We start from the raw sequence: 13,747 nt of genomic DNA on the forward strand, positions 1-13,747 counted from the left end.
GCAAGTCACATTAACAAATGCAGAGCAAGTTTTGTCTGCAAACACAGAGTAAGTCGTATCTACATACATAGAGGTAACACTTTACAGCTCAGATACATGTTTTGACTTGTTTGTAGACCCTAAAAAATCAAATTTATTTTAAGACTGTTCATACTAGATTCAAATTTTAAAGGCTTCATTTCAAACCCTATGATACTGATGAGCAGCAAACAGCATAAAACCTGAACAGCCTGCAAGTCACTCAAGACAAGTCTGAGTTTGTTAACCGATATCTGTGATGACTAAAATACTGTAAAAAATGTCAAAATATTCAACCAATCTGAACAATGACCTAAACTTGTGTAAGTTATACCACAATTGCAGTTCATGAACCCAAACTGTGTGACATAATGTAGTTAATTTATAATAGTAAACACATTATCACTTTCAATTAAAAGTGTGTTACCCTCAGTGAGCGTACAATGTAACCTACTACTATTTTACCTCTCTTTCAGACTTCCAGAGAGTTCCTCTGCCTTTTCAATGGCTGACATCAGATTCTTGGCACCGAGGAGGTTGTAATAGTAGGTCTGCAATGAATAATTGGGTCAAAAGTGATAAAATTTCAAAATGATTGCATAAAAAAGCAGGACTATTTTACAACTAAAGGGACATTACACAAACTTATTTTCTTGCAATTAACATATCAAGGGACCTTACTCACCTTCTCTTTCCTAAAGTCTGCAGTTTTCTTGAGGAAAGTGATGACATTGAAGTACTTCATAAGCAATTAAACATTACAAACAAAACATAATAAAGGGACTTAACAAAACCTCGTTTTCTTGCAAGCATTATAGCAAAGGACCAAAGCTCCACCCTGCCGCCTCTGGCTCCCAACATACCATTGTTTCTTCGGACATTATTATAGACAAAATTTTATTTGTAGTATTAATAAATTAACTACACTTTTACAGTGAAACTAGTTTTTATAATTTAATAATGTTTTAACTAAATAGGCATGCAATATATATATATTAAAAAAATACTCACGCTATATTGAGCTTATTATGCCAAAGGGATAATATTGCCCTCTCACTTAAAATATTCTTTGGACAAATGAGCACCCTGTTTTTTTTTCAAATCCTAGCTGAAGAAACAATCACCTTCTCCTTTTTATAGTCAGCAGTTTTCTTGAGGAAGGTGACCAAATTAAAGTACTTCATGAAGAGAACGTAGGCTCGTTCCTCGTCCTCCATCAGGTCACTATGTTCAGCTTCCTTAAGAATCTTGTCAGCGGTCTTCACCAGGCTGAAACCAGTCACAGGAAATATATTACCCCCGCTCCTGGAAAATGAAGCCAAATGCAATGCAGCATGTGCATAAAGTATCATCACCCGGGTCAGGGAAGACACTTTCCGCTAATATGGTATTTTTTTGTTTAAGAAAGTCTCTTCTTAGCAAAAATCCAGTTTGTCCTGTGCAGATGACACTTAACAAACATGCATTTAGCCATGTTTCACTCATATACAAAATAAGTTTTTGCTTCATAGAAAAAAAATTACGCAGAATCTTGCTTTTTTTAAAGATGGACTGTACAATAGAAAATGTTGAGTCAGGTGGCTTACTTGATAGCCATTTTATTATGAAAATAGTTTCAAACATCAGAAATGGACTATGCTAAAATGCAGCACTAGAGGGCGCAGACTGATTATTTGACAATATTTAAGAATTAAATAGGATTGTGTCTATAGTATTTTGTTTTGCTTATAATTTTTGTATTTTGATTTCACTATGAAAGTGTAACTTAACAAACATACCATTTTCTTTCCTCCCTTTCCTGCCTCTCTAGACAAGTCAACACATGATGCGATATTGAATGGGTTCGATCACCATTTGAGAGCTTTGTTTAGATCTCCCAAAAAAAGACATCAAGTACTGGTTCCACCCAGGAAATGGACTCGAGTATTTTCTAATAAGCCTTAGGCTTAGATGAAATTAAGTTTAAATAAATAGGTTTAAACTAAACTTAAGTATGACTAACTAGTTTCATGTAATATTGTATAGAATATAAAGTTGTTTTTTTACATTTTTGCATTGTTTGTTATCATTTTGGCGGGCAGCTCTGCCTTTTTGTCTAACTCCCCCATGTTTTTGGCTATGTAGAGCTCCTTCTTCTTGGAATGTTTGCTGGACGACCCTGGCATGTTGATGGGTCACCTGCGCTGGAATTACACATAATAATTACAAGAGCCTCATTCTGGAAAATTTGGGCTTAATGCATTTGCGTTGTCCTTAATTAGCCTGTTCAGACTGCACTTTCTACCTAGACAGGATTTTGTTTAGAATAAACTTCCTATAAAAGAAAAAAGTCCATTAAAGCGGAAAGTGTCATCTCTAGTTGGCCTGTGTGGGCTGTCAACGTTAATTAAAATTTCGTACATCATTTAAATATTTTTCGGAAAATACACGTGTTTTTATTTTAACAAATAAATGCAAACAACACATAATTTATCCATTATATAAAACATGTTTGTATACCTATTGAATACATGTTATTAAAATTTAGCAGTCAAATGTATATTTTACAATTTTAATAGGGGTATAATACTCGCATTAGTGACTCGAATGTATGCATCTCGAATATGCCCTATTTATGACACTTACTGATTGATGTATAATAGAAGCTGAGAATATACCATAATGATTAACACGTCTGTAATTACCAATTGAAGGTAAAGTGCCACAATCGTTATTATTGTACATGTATATCGGCTTAAGTTTGCATCTCGAGTACGCCCAATTTATGACACATATGGTTTGATGTTAACAATTACACTAATTGATAATTTATGTGTCATTAAATGACGAAATAATAGAACAATTGCCATTTATTGCCACGTCATTTTTATATTTAATATTTTGTCACAATCCTGAATGAACATCAATTAGTTATTGATTAAGACATGATCCCTACGGTCCGCAAATGTTCAAATTTAAACAAGCATGTTGTCATTAATGTCATTACAGCCACTAAAAAAAATTAACAAGTATGTTGTAATTTATGTAATTATATCAACTTTAATATTTTATACAATATTGAAGGAGTGGAACACGAAATGAATATTAATTCTGACATGTTCCGTATGGTCCGCAAATGTTGAAATTTAAACGAGTATGTTGTCAGTAATGTCTTTACATCAACTTTAATATTTTATTAACTGTATTTATACAATATTGAAGGAGTTGAATACGAAATGAATATTTATTCTGACATGTTTTGTATGGTCAGCAAATGTTCAAAATTTAAACAAGTCATTAATGACATTACGTCAACTTTAATATTGTATTAAATGTATAAATACAATATAAGGAAGTGAAACAAAAAATGAATATTAATTCAGACATGTTCCGTATGGTCCGCAAAATCCGGGCCGTATAGTCCGCTTATCTGGGCCATATAGTCTGCTAATCTGTGCCGTATAGTCCGCTTATCTGGGCCATGTGGTATGGGTCGTATGGTCCATGGTCCGTATTGTCCCTAATTCCATTTAAGTAGTACACACCCCAACAATGACCAATCAAGTAGTATGCTTTATGCTTGTTGAGTCATGGACGTGGGTTATTTTCATGAAGTTGTTAAATCACACACATTTTGTAAATATATGACTTATCATTATGAATCATTATGAACATAATCATTATCATTTGTTCTTTATTTTTGTTGTTTTTTTCCAAACATTTCTCTTTAATATTAATAAATAATCGATATCGTTGATGGTGTCAAACCCCCATCTTGAAAAGAGGTTCTTGTAGAGCCGTGCATTCTGATTGGCTATTTTATTTTCAAGATTTGAATTCTATAGTACATTTTATAAATAGCCTTATAACTGGTATTGCAAGGGAGTTTAATTTCTTGTGAAATAATGTCAACAGAAGAAAAAGTTTGAAAAATACTTATACATAAACGATTGTGTGTTCCTTAGGAACACTATATGATCAATACATAAAAGAGGAAATATTTCATGAATTACAATTTTTACCTGTTTTTGTAGCATTTGATTTTTGTTGCATTGTGACAAAACACTTTCCGTAACAGACTGCATCATATGGAATGTTGTATCTATCTATCTATTTATACCGCTACACCCTCTCTCGAGTATTATGTGATGGTGCGCTGCCAGTGCAAGACATTAAAGGAAGAAATGTATAGGAGACTAAAAGTATTACTGTACAGTATTTATGACAGATGAAATAAAAGTTGATAATGTTAATTTAAGAAATTGAATATACAGTTAAAAGAGATAAAAACTATATTTTCAGTTTAAACATGGTGGGATAAGGTGGTCACCCCCTGTTTGAATTGACCAATGGTAGGGACCTGCACAAGCTCAGATGGCAGTGCGTTCCAAAGAATAATGGTAGCTGGAAAAAAGGAATATTTATAGTAATTACATGTGGTTAGGATCTGTCCGTATGAGAGAGGGTGTGAGTGCCTGGAAGATCTGAAAGAAGGTTGAATGTAGTGGGGTAAGGGAACTGCAACCAGCCCGTGCACAATCTTGTAAAATCTTGTCAGGCCTCCTATTCTCAAGGGAGCGCAAACCTAAATAACCTAACATTTCTTGGACACTGCTGTATGATGTCTATTGCGACCCATCGCGCAGCTCTGCGCTGGACCATTTCCACTTTTTGGATGTTCTGCTGGGTATAGGGACACCAGACAGAACTTGCATGTTCAAGTTGAGGTCCGACCAGGTTATATAAGCGAATTCCCTTACGATTGAATTTTTAGAGGGGATGTTACGTTTAAGGAAGTTAAGTGTCTGGCTAGCCTTGGTTGTAAACTGATTTACATGTTTGTTCCAGTTAAGGTCCGAGGAAGTAGTGACGCCTAGGTACTTTGCATCACTAACAGTTTCTAGGACTCGGCCATGGAGTTAATATGTAAACATAAAGGAGCGTTAAGACTTTGTGATACTGTACACTTAGAGGGATCAAACTCCATGTCCCATTGGGCTTCCCATACTTGTAACCTATCAAGGTCTTACTGCAAGATCCTTTCTTGGGAGGTATTGTTTACGGTGATGTAAACAGCAGTGTCATCGGCGAATAACCTCACCTGTGAGACAATATTTTCAGGCAGGTCATAAGAGCAATCCTGCCAATCTTAGACCTATCTCCCTTACCTGCGTCCTTATTAAATTACTTGAGCATTTAGTAGCATCCAATATCACAAAACATTTCCAGGCTTCATCAATTTTAAGAGAAGTGAGTAACGCCTGGACACCCTTTACTGAGACGGTAACCTTGGGCATGGAGGGATATTTGCATTTAAGTTCCTGAGGGGTATATATTAGGGATTGGACTTTCATTTTGCACAGTTGACATAACCTTATTGGAGGCATTGGGGTGAAGACTGATTGGAATTGACGATTTGATATGTTAGCTTTGTCCTTGCAGTCTGAGTGGAGTTTGTTATTTTCTAATAAAGGGGAAATGCCTTGAGAATCCTGTTTTGCATATTTTGTTAAAGAGAAGAGTTTCTTGCGGGCAAATTTTTTACCTTCATGACTACAGTACAGTCCACGCGTTTTCCCCAAAAAACGCGCTCCCTCCGCGGGGCATTTGTCTGCTAGAGAGTGATTCCGCGGCGGGGAGGGCAAGGTGTACTCGCTAAAATGCTCTGCATTCTGCCAAGTTAGCTAATACGCACAGCGTTTATTACTTAAGCCTAGTCGGTAAATGCAGACAATCAGGACACCGCCGCGCGACACTGCGGAAGCAGTGTGCTACTGTGCATGCCAAATAATAAAAATATTGTTATTAAAAATTGTTTAAATACTGTGGCTTATAAAAAAAAAGATAATTGTATAAAAAATTAATACATGTTTTTATTCACAGGTACGTAGATTTTAGTCTACATGATGAAAATCAATCATGGACCGAAAATAGAAATTTTGTTCTCTGAAAATGTTGGAAATTCATCCAACAACTTCAAGAAAATCTTGAAACAGTTCTTCCATCAGGGTTTGACTTTGACATGATACAAACTGCCCTGAAGCTTACGACATTTATATATGGAGGTGCGTACTTGAAAACCACCTTTAAGGTTCAGTATCTTCCAAATGAAGAAGAACTTATGAACAATATAAGCAAGATAATAAGAGAAGAATTGATTCCTCGCGAAGAGATGGAAAAAGTGGTAAAAGTAAACGGTGATGACAACAATCAGTGGGAAAATGATCTTCCAAAAAGTCAATACAGAGATGCAACAATGCTGTACTCGAGCATGAAACACAAGATTCCAAAAATGTTGGTAGAAGAATTAGATAGGAGAATAAAATATGTAGATCTCACTCAATCTGGAGATCAAAAACAATCTGGGGATGAAGAAACTTCAAGTATTATTTATTCCAGGATATAAAATCAAAGAGAAAAATTGTTAAGAAAATATGGTGATAAACTTACGACTAAATGGCCGATTTCTTAGCCGGTGCTAAGGGAAGTGAGAGATCTTGCACTTTCTCTCATGAACCGACTCAATAAAACCAAGTCGGCAATTTTTGACATTGAATTTTTGATTTGGTTGCTCTTGAGGGATCCAAAACTTTCATAAATTTTATTACCGGGCTACCGATTAATTTCTATAAACTGCAGATTTTTACTTCTCACTGACCTTACATAGTTTTCTTAAAATATTTCAGAAACATGGGAACACTGATGGAAGAATTTCTTGGGAAACTGTTTAAGATATTGCAGTAGATCTTGACAGTGAAGAAATACAAGACATACAATCCGCAGTTGATGATCTCTTGAGAAAGTCATTAGCTGATGTGGAAGATAAATACCCACACTTCAAATCCAAAAAGATAGTGCCATGTGGAAATATGGCTGAAAAAACTCGGATCTGGAGATTTACGGGAGATAACACAACAGCTGTCTTAGAGTTTGACTTTCTGGCCATAATACAAAAGTTTCAACCAGGATCTTTCAGATATGTGAATTCTTGTGAAGGGTTTATGGAAGTAGAAGACATATTGGGACAGTTTCCAGAGGAATATACTAATGATAGTGATGAGGCTGGTACAATTGGTAAGATCAGCATTAAACGCTTTTCCTTCAATTATAGGCTATACATGATGAAATCGGTATCAAATCTATGCAGGTGTTATGAATTCGAAACTGAAGAAGACATAATTAATGGCTGTGAAGTAGTCAGATTTGGTAATGTCAAAAAAAACGTGGTGATATGATAAGAATTGTGTGAAGTGCAAGGTGTAAAAGAGTACAGGCACTTTGGTGTTTGCCACTGGAGGTCAATACCTTCCAATAGAATTGAACTGCACAGTAGCGTTTCTATGGGAAAGGAACACCGAAAAATGTTTAACATCACCATGCGAGTTGTCACGGCAACAGAAGAATATAAATCAGAAATTTATCATCCTCATCGACTTTCTACCAGCAATTGAAGTAACAAAGATCAAACCTGACTTATCCACAGAGTTACATGGCACTGGATCTGACAGTCACAATAGCAGTAAAAGCGGAACTACTACACATGAACATGTTTGTTACCTGGTTCCAAAAGGATGTAAGCTTTCGATTAAAGTTTTTTTTCAAGTTTTCAAGTGTGTGGTGATTGTTCTCCAAACGCGGAAAACGAAGACATCAGGTCGCTTTTGGCGATTTAAAAGAAACGTTGTTACATATCGGGCTTACAATGACCTTATTTGGCAACGTGTTCATGAACTATTTACGGATATCTTTTCGTGCTTAGCAAGATGGGGAAATATCATGTTTGTTGATCATCCAATACGGGCGCTGTTTTTATACATAATTGATGCGTTATTTTACCTTGTTCGATCGGTTACAAAGTTCACACGTTACAATACAGTAAAACCGCATGCACATACATAAACATAGTAATAGGTATAATAAATGCAACAGAAATATAGCCTACAATATCTGCGAGATATTGATATTAAAAAATATATATGTTTACTACCTGTCGTTAATGCATCCAATTAGTATCGTTCTTCTTTGTCGGTGGCGTAGAAGGCGTACATGTTGAATTTGTACAAATATCACATGAACGTTATCAATGAATCACGAGATGATGCATACAATCAAATACATACCAACCTTGCTCAGGTTTCATATATTTGAGAAAATTGTCAAATCGGCTATCAATAGGTAGTATAGTGACGCTTTCTCAAATAAACGGATTATGCTCCAGTCACTCAAAGCCACGAACATTACCACGGGGTGTAAGTTTGACCATCATTTCTGGTAGCGGCTCTTTGTAGCATTATTTACGAAGTTTGCGGGGTCATTTCATAACTGAAGCTGAATTGTATCAGGACCACGTGTGTCCTTGCTCGCCTACATAATTAACTTACTAGACTGCCAAAAGTAGGGACGAATTTGAAATTATAGCTGTTATTACCTACTATGTAAGTTGGTGGTGTGCTGTGTGTGGAGGGTGTGTGGGTACTCTGAGGAAACTCCACCTGTCCGTTACTATGGCGACTTACCTAACTCACATGCGCCGAGAGCGGAGATTTAACCCGGTGGCCTTGAAGAGAAGCGATTGTACCGACCACCCCGTTAACAGGACAGTTAATGTCGTTCAGCAAGATTAAGCATCCTGCAATGAATTAAACGATTCTACTAAACACCATCATATACCATTGATAATTAGTTTATTTAAGATAACCTGTCATGACCCATGTCGCAGTCTAGCGGCTAAACTTAAATGCGTTAACAAGAATGTATGATTGTTAAGGAATGGTAGCTTTAATTGACGTAAATATAGACGATTTATCTGGCAATTACTGTAAAGCTATAATAAAACAGCCTCGGCTAATAACTCAATTATGATATTGACGTTGCTAATAGATAATTTTATCAGTGTTACACATATTTACTATCACTGAAAATTAGTTAAATCGAATTTGGTCAATTTTACATGATTTAAATGTATTCGTACTGATTTTTTATACATTCAAAAATGTTAGTTTTTTTACCTGATCTTTGTTCTTAATTGTATCCAAGTTCCTGATAACAAATAAGTTTGAATTATTTGCTGGCTGACATGGATGCACAGTTAATACTTATATTACAATGAACATGCCACATACGTCATCTGATTATGTTCCCCATTCAAATTCAATGAGTTGGCAATGATAAGTTTGTATTTGACAAAGCAATTTATCAGCTAGAGGTTCGTTTAAGATAGCAATGTTTACTTTATAATGCGTCAGCACACTTGGTTTTAATAAACGTCTTTTTACGAGTCACAATTTAGACTGATAAGATTAAATATGTACTTCCTTGATCTTTACAGAACATCACAACGCAAAGACTTATGTATAATACACTCTATATTGTAATACACTGATTAACATCCGATCCATCTAGATGCATTATAAAATGCTATTTAGATTTGCAATTATATATAATCTAAACATACTCATGTTGTATTAAACTAGTAATTTACCATTTATTTAAACTTCCGTTATAGTTATGCTGGAGTGTTGTTAGCGATACATGTCGCCATACGAAGCGTGTAATAAAAGTTTTAACCATCTGTCTTTTACATACATTAATACTGTATTAGAGGTGTTTTTTTAATTATCAGTGTTGTTACTCATTTTATTTACATCTGCTAAAACGTCTCAGCGATTCAATATACTCGTGTTGCTGGTGGGATACTTAAGAGTGTTCTGTAAAAAAGGAGAAAAAAGTCCACGAGTGAAAAAACTAACAGGAAAGTTGAAAGCAAATAATGTTAAAGAATGTTAAAAAAAAACTAAGTTGCGCAAAATGTTAAATAATTTTCGTTTTCAGATTCTTAAATGCAAACATGTACAAAATACATGTATATCTTTGCGATTTTCATCGACTTGCGGTAACCTTTTTTTTAATAAATGTATACTTATTTTAATTATGACTAAAACACGAGTTCACACACGTCGGTGTCGTACTGAACGTTGTGCTTCTAACCACATGCGGATTTATTACCAGTGGTTTCCTTTCAAATTACCCGGTGAAATCCCTGCTTCCCCCCTTAGGAAATAATTGACTACATTTAAACATTACTTATTCATGTCATCCTTGTTTTTTAGTAATATAACGTATATATTTGTACAAAGTATCATTTCATATTTAATTAAAAAACACATGTATAACCCACTAAATGAAAAGAAACACCACACAATTTAAATTTACATTAATACTCAAATTTGATCGATAAAAAAGGTTCGCCATTCCATATCTTGCGTATTCTGACATTAAGGCGATTTAAACCCTTTTGTGTCTAATCAAATGCAAACATCTACTTAGCATTCATAAGAGTCCTTATGAAGATTAGTTCATTTTTTGGTTCCTTAAGTTGTGACACTCTCAAATATTAATATCAGGCTTAAAGGGATCTTTTCACGCTTTGGTAAATTGACAAAATTGAAAAAAGTTGTTTCAGATTCGTAAGTTTTCGTTTTAGTTATGATATTTGTGAGGAAACAGTAATACTGAACATTAACCATGCTCTAATATAGCCATTATATGCATCTTTTGACGATTTTAAAACCTAAAAATTATAAAGCGTTGCAACGCGAAACGATTGAATAATTTGGAGAGTTCTGTTTTTGTCGTTAAATTTTGTGAAACTACGAAGATTGCTTATATAAGGTATAAAATACGTCAAGAATGTGTACTCGGCGGAATAGCTCAGTAGGCTAAAGCGTTTTTACTTCAGGGCTCTGGCAGGACTACAGGGGTCACTGGTTCGAATCCTGCTCCGGGCAATGTTCTTTTCCTTTTCTTAATTTTTTTCTTGATTTTTTACTGGAGCTTTTATGATCCAATGTTTACATTTATCAATATAAAGCATTTAATGAATAAGTCAAAAAATGCCAAAATCTGTGAAAAGGCCCCTTTAATGTGTATATGCATAAAACAAACTCGTACTGAGATAACCTTATCGATGTATTGGTAAAGCAAAGCGATACTAGCTTGATGATAACGCGGCATTTTAATATATCAGAGTCTAATTTTTTAAACAGCGCCGTACAAATTCTTGATTATAGTTATGATTTCCTACTCTTCAGCAATATTAGACGAATGCGAAAAACAAACCTGTCATATGTGGGAAATTCAAATGAAGAGCAGGAAAAACATGTTGTCGTAAGATAAAGTAGCAAAGGTGAAAATGCTGTACAAGAATCCATGTGATTGATTCGATCTATACAAAAATTCCTACCAACTGATATACGCCCGGTTCTTCGAACTTTGAGCGGTGACAACTCTAAGCGTTCGGGAACATACCAAGTGGTGACACATTCGGTTGCACTGAGAGATACGTTTGTATTTAACAGGAACATATTGTATCCGACATTTACATATCAGTCTACTGGCAGTGGCTATTCATTGCTCTCACCATAACCTCTATAGAGGCTCAATGAACATTAAATAAAAATATGAAGAGGCTCAAAAAGGGCATTCATTTGAGTAACAATAATAATATCAAGGGAAGCATTAAAAAAATAAAAACCCATAAACATGTAGTTAAAGTTATAATTTAAATAACACTATATATTTCATATATTTGTCTTTCAAAACATGTATAAATAAATATATTGTTAAATAAATATATAACGCTGCACTACACATTTGGATTTCAGGAGCTTGTTGTCCAGCCAGATGTGAGTTATTTACCTTTCTATTATGTCTACGGCTATTCTTCCCCTACATTTGATTCGAGAAGGGCAGTTGGCATATAGAACAGAACAGAACAGAACATAAGTTTATTACGACTTGTACATAGTACATCGTCAGTCTTAACCTTGTAATTATACATACATCAACAGGCCATGTGAATAGGAAGTGATCATACAGTTATAAGTAATATACATTCAATCTAACGTAATGCATGCAAGTAGTTTGAGGAAAAAGAAAGTAGCATTTTTACAAACTATTTATGTGGCAGGGTGGCTATCTAGTTATCAACATTTACGGAAAAAGAAAATAGCATTTTTACAAACTATATACTGGAATACGTATTTGACCATAGCACAGGTAAATTAAAGTATCAGGTCAAGTTAATGTAATTAAACTGAACGCTGTGTTATGACCTAATTATATATATATATAAAAAACACTAACAAACAAATCCTTTGTAAACGTAATATTATGTTTTGTCCATCCCACTGAATCATGGGCCTTGTGCGCGACTGTACAAACAAAGCATAGAGTATATGTAACTAGCCCAAAATAAGCACAGCACGCACTCACCTTCGCTTACACATTTAGCCTATACATTTAGCATTACAATTTAAAATAAAATGATTAAACACAAATAGCCATTCAATTAATTAGAGTTTAATTAAAATGTTAAATATTCCCCATAACAATAGAAAGGAAAATGAATCATGTTAAAAAACTATGTCATCCAGTCCGACTGCTGGCAAAGTCTTAGTGAATTATGTATCTGTGTTCCATGCCGCAAAAGTGTATGATCTGTACGGCACAATGAGTATATAATCAATTTTTCACCGCGATATTTTGTAATCAGATATTAATATCATTCACGATTTAGAACTTTCTTACTACAAACTGAGTTCAAGTATTACTATGACATATAATATGTCCTAAACGTAAACAATTGTCTGTAAGATTCGTCGATAAATTAATGTTAACGTCAATGAATTTAAAACATGATAGTTTATTTCACTAGTTAACCTACGCCGCAGTAGTTATATATTATATATTATATTGTAGCAAACATAAACACCATTATCTATACTATATTAACTTGAATTATACAAAATCGAACGAAATGCATATATTTGCCTTCGTGTAATTGTTTTGGCCATTATTAAAGTAAAATGGTAAATTACCACAAAATATCCCATCTTCAAAACCCATGGTATATATGCGTTATCACTGAATCATAATCCTGTGGGAGAGCAGGCTAAAACTAGTTCATTATTATAAACACACATGACTAAAATAATGACCTATGCAATTAAACCACTACTCAATAACCAGGCAAGCAACGGTCGTTTGCTCGGATTCTTGTACGAAGCGATGTTCGCCTAGATATCCTTAATTATGTGCGTTTAAAGAGCCTGTGTAAATGAGTTATTTATCTTTTTCTAATGCATCTTACTCGAAAACAAGTTTTGTTTAAATGCATAACATTTTCAAAGACATACGCATTGAACAAGGAATGCATATATACATATGTTGTAAATTGTTGAATGTATGAAAAATGCATTTTCGACGATTTATTCATGAAACGCAAATCACATCCCCGAGTTATTTCACAATTCATCATTTGACGGACCTCTATCACTATCTCATGTATACACGTCTCGCTAGAGAGTTCAACATATGATCCGAATAATTTACAACATCATTCTCATATACACCTCAATTGACATAAATTTAAATGTTTCACTCTGTCACGGGTGTCTTTACGTATTAAACATAAATTATATAAACGTATATTACACCTTAACTTTGTAATATAGTCCTATTATATAATCTTTGATGGTATAATATAAGCATAAAAATATGTTTTTCGAGACATTTTGAGACGTAATATTTCTAAGAAGGGACCATTGTCAAAGCTTCAATAAACATGTAATTCATATGGCATATTTTACCAATCAAATCAACGGAACATCGTACCAATTCGTTACATAGACAATGAAATACTTCAATGTTGAATGCTTCACGTATCTGTTATAATGTACTAATATTGAAC

General features: G+C 34.3%; 2 protein-coding genes across 6 annotated transcripts in view; both read right to left on the reverse strand.

Moving 5' to 3' along the window:
* LOC127869381 (ubiquitin carboxyl-terminal hydrolase 8-like) overlaps positions 1 to 9,327 on the reverse strand; it is a 28,983-nt gene extending 19,656 nt beyond the window's left edge. Inside the window, exons 1-5 of one of the 3 annotated variants that reach the window (XM_052411908.1) lie at positions 9,006 to 9,327; positions 8,514 to 8,626; positions 2,065 to 2,196; positions 1,143 to 1,287; positions 484 to 569 (exon numbers count right to left, since the gene is read on the reverse strand). In XM_052411908.1, the coding sequence (XP_052267868.1) occupies positions 484 to 569; positions 1,143 to 1,287; positions 2,065 to 2,183 (350 nt within the window). In that variant the 5' untranslated portion in view covers positions 2,184 to 2,196; positions 8,514 to 8,626; positions 9,006 to 9,327. Of the gene's footprint in view, positions 1 to 483; positions 570 to 1,142; positions 1,288 to 2,064; positions 2,202 to 7,984; positions 8,079 to 8,513; positions 8,627 to 9,005 lie in introns of those variants that run through there. The other 2 variants (XM_052411907.1, XM_052411910.1) reach the window with 2 other exon arrangements.
* The window catches only part of LOC127869380 (ubiquitin carboxyl-terminal hydrolase 8-like), a 94,285-nt gene that overhangs the window by 29,762 nt on the left and 50,776 nt on the right, over positions 1 to 13,747 (reverse strand). The gene's annotated exons all lie outside the window — the stretch shown is intronic.

This window comes from Dreissena polymorpha, chromosome 2 (genome assembly GCF_020536995.1).
Source record: "Dreissena polymorpha isolate Duluth1 chromosome 2, UMN_Dpol_1.0, whole genome shotgun sequence".
NCBI lineage: Eukaryota > Metazoa > Mollusca > Bivalvia > Myida > Dreissenidae > Dreissena > Dreissena polymorpha.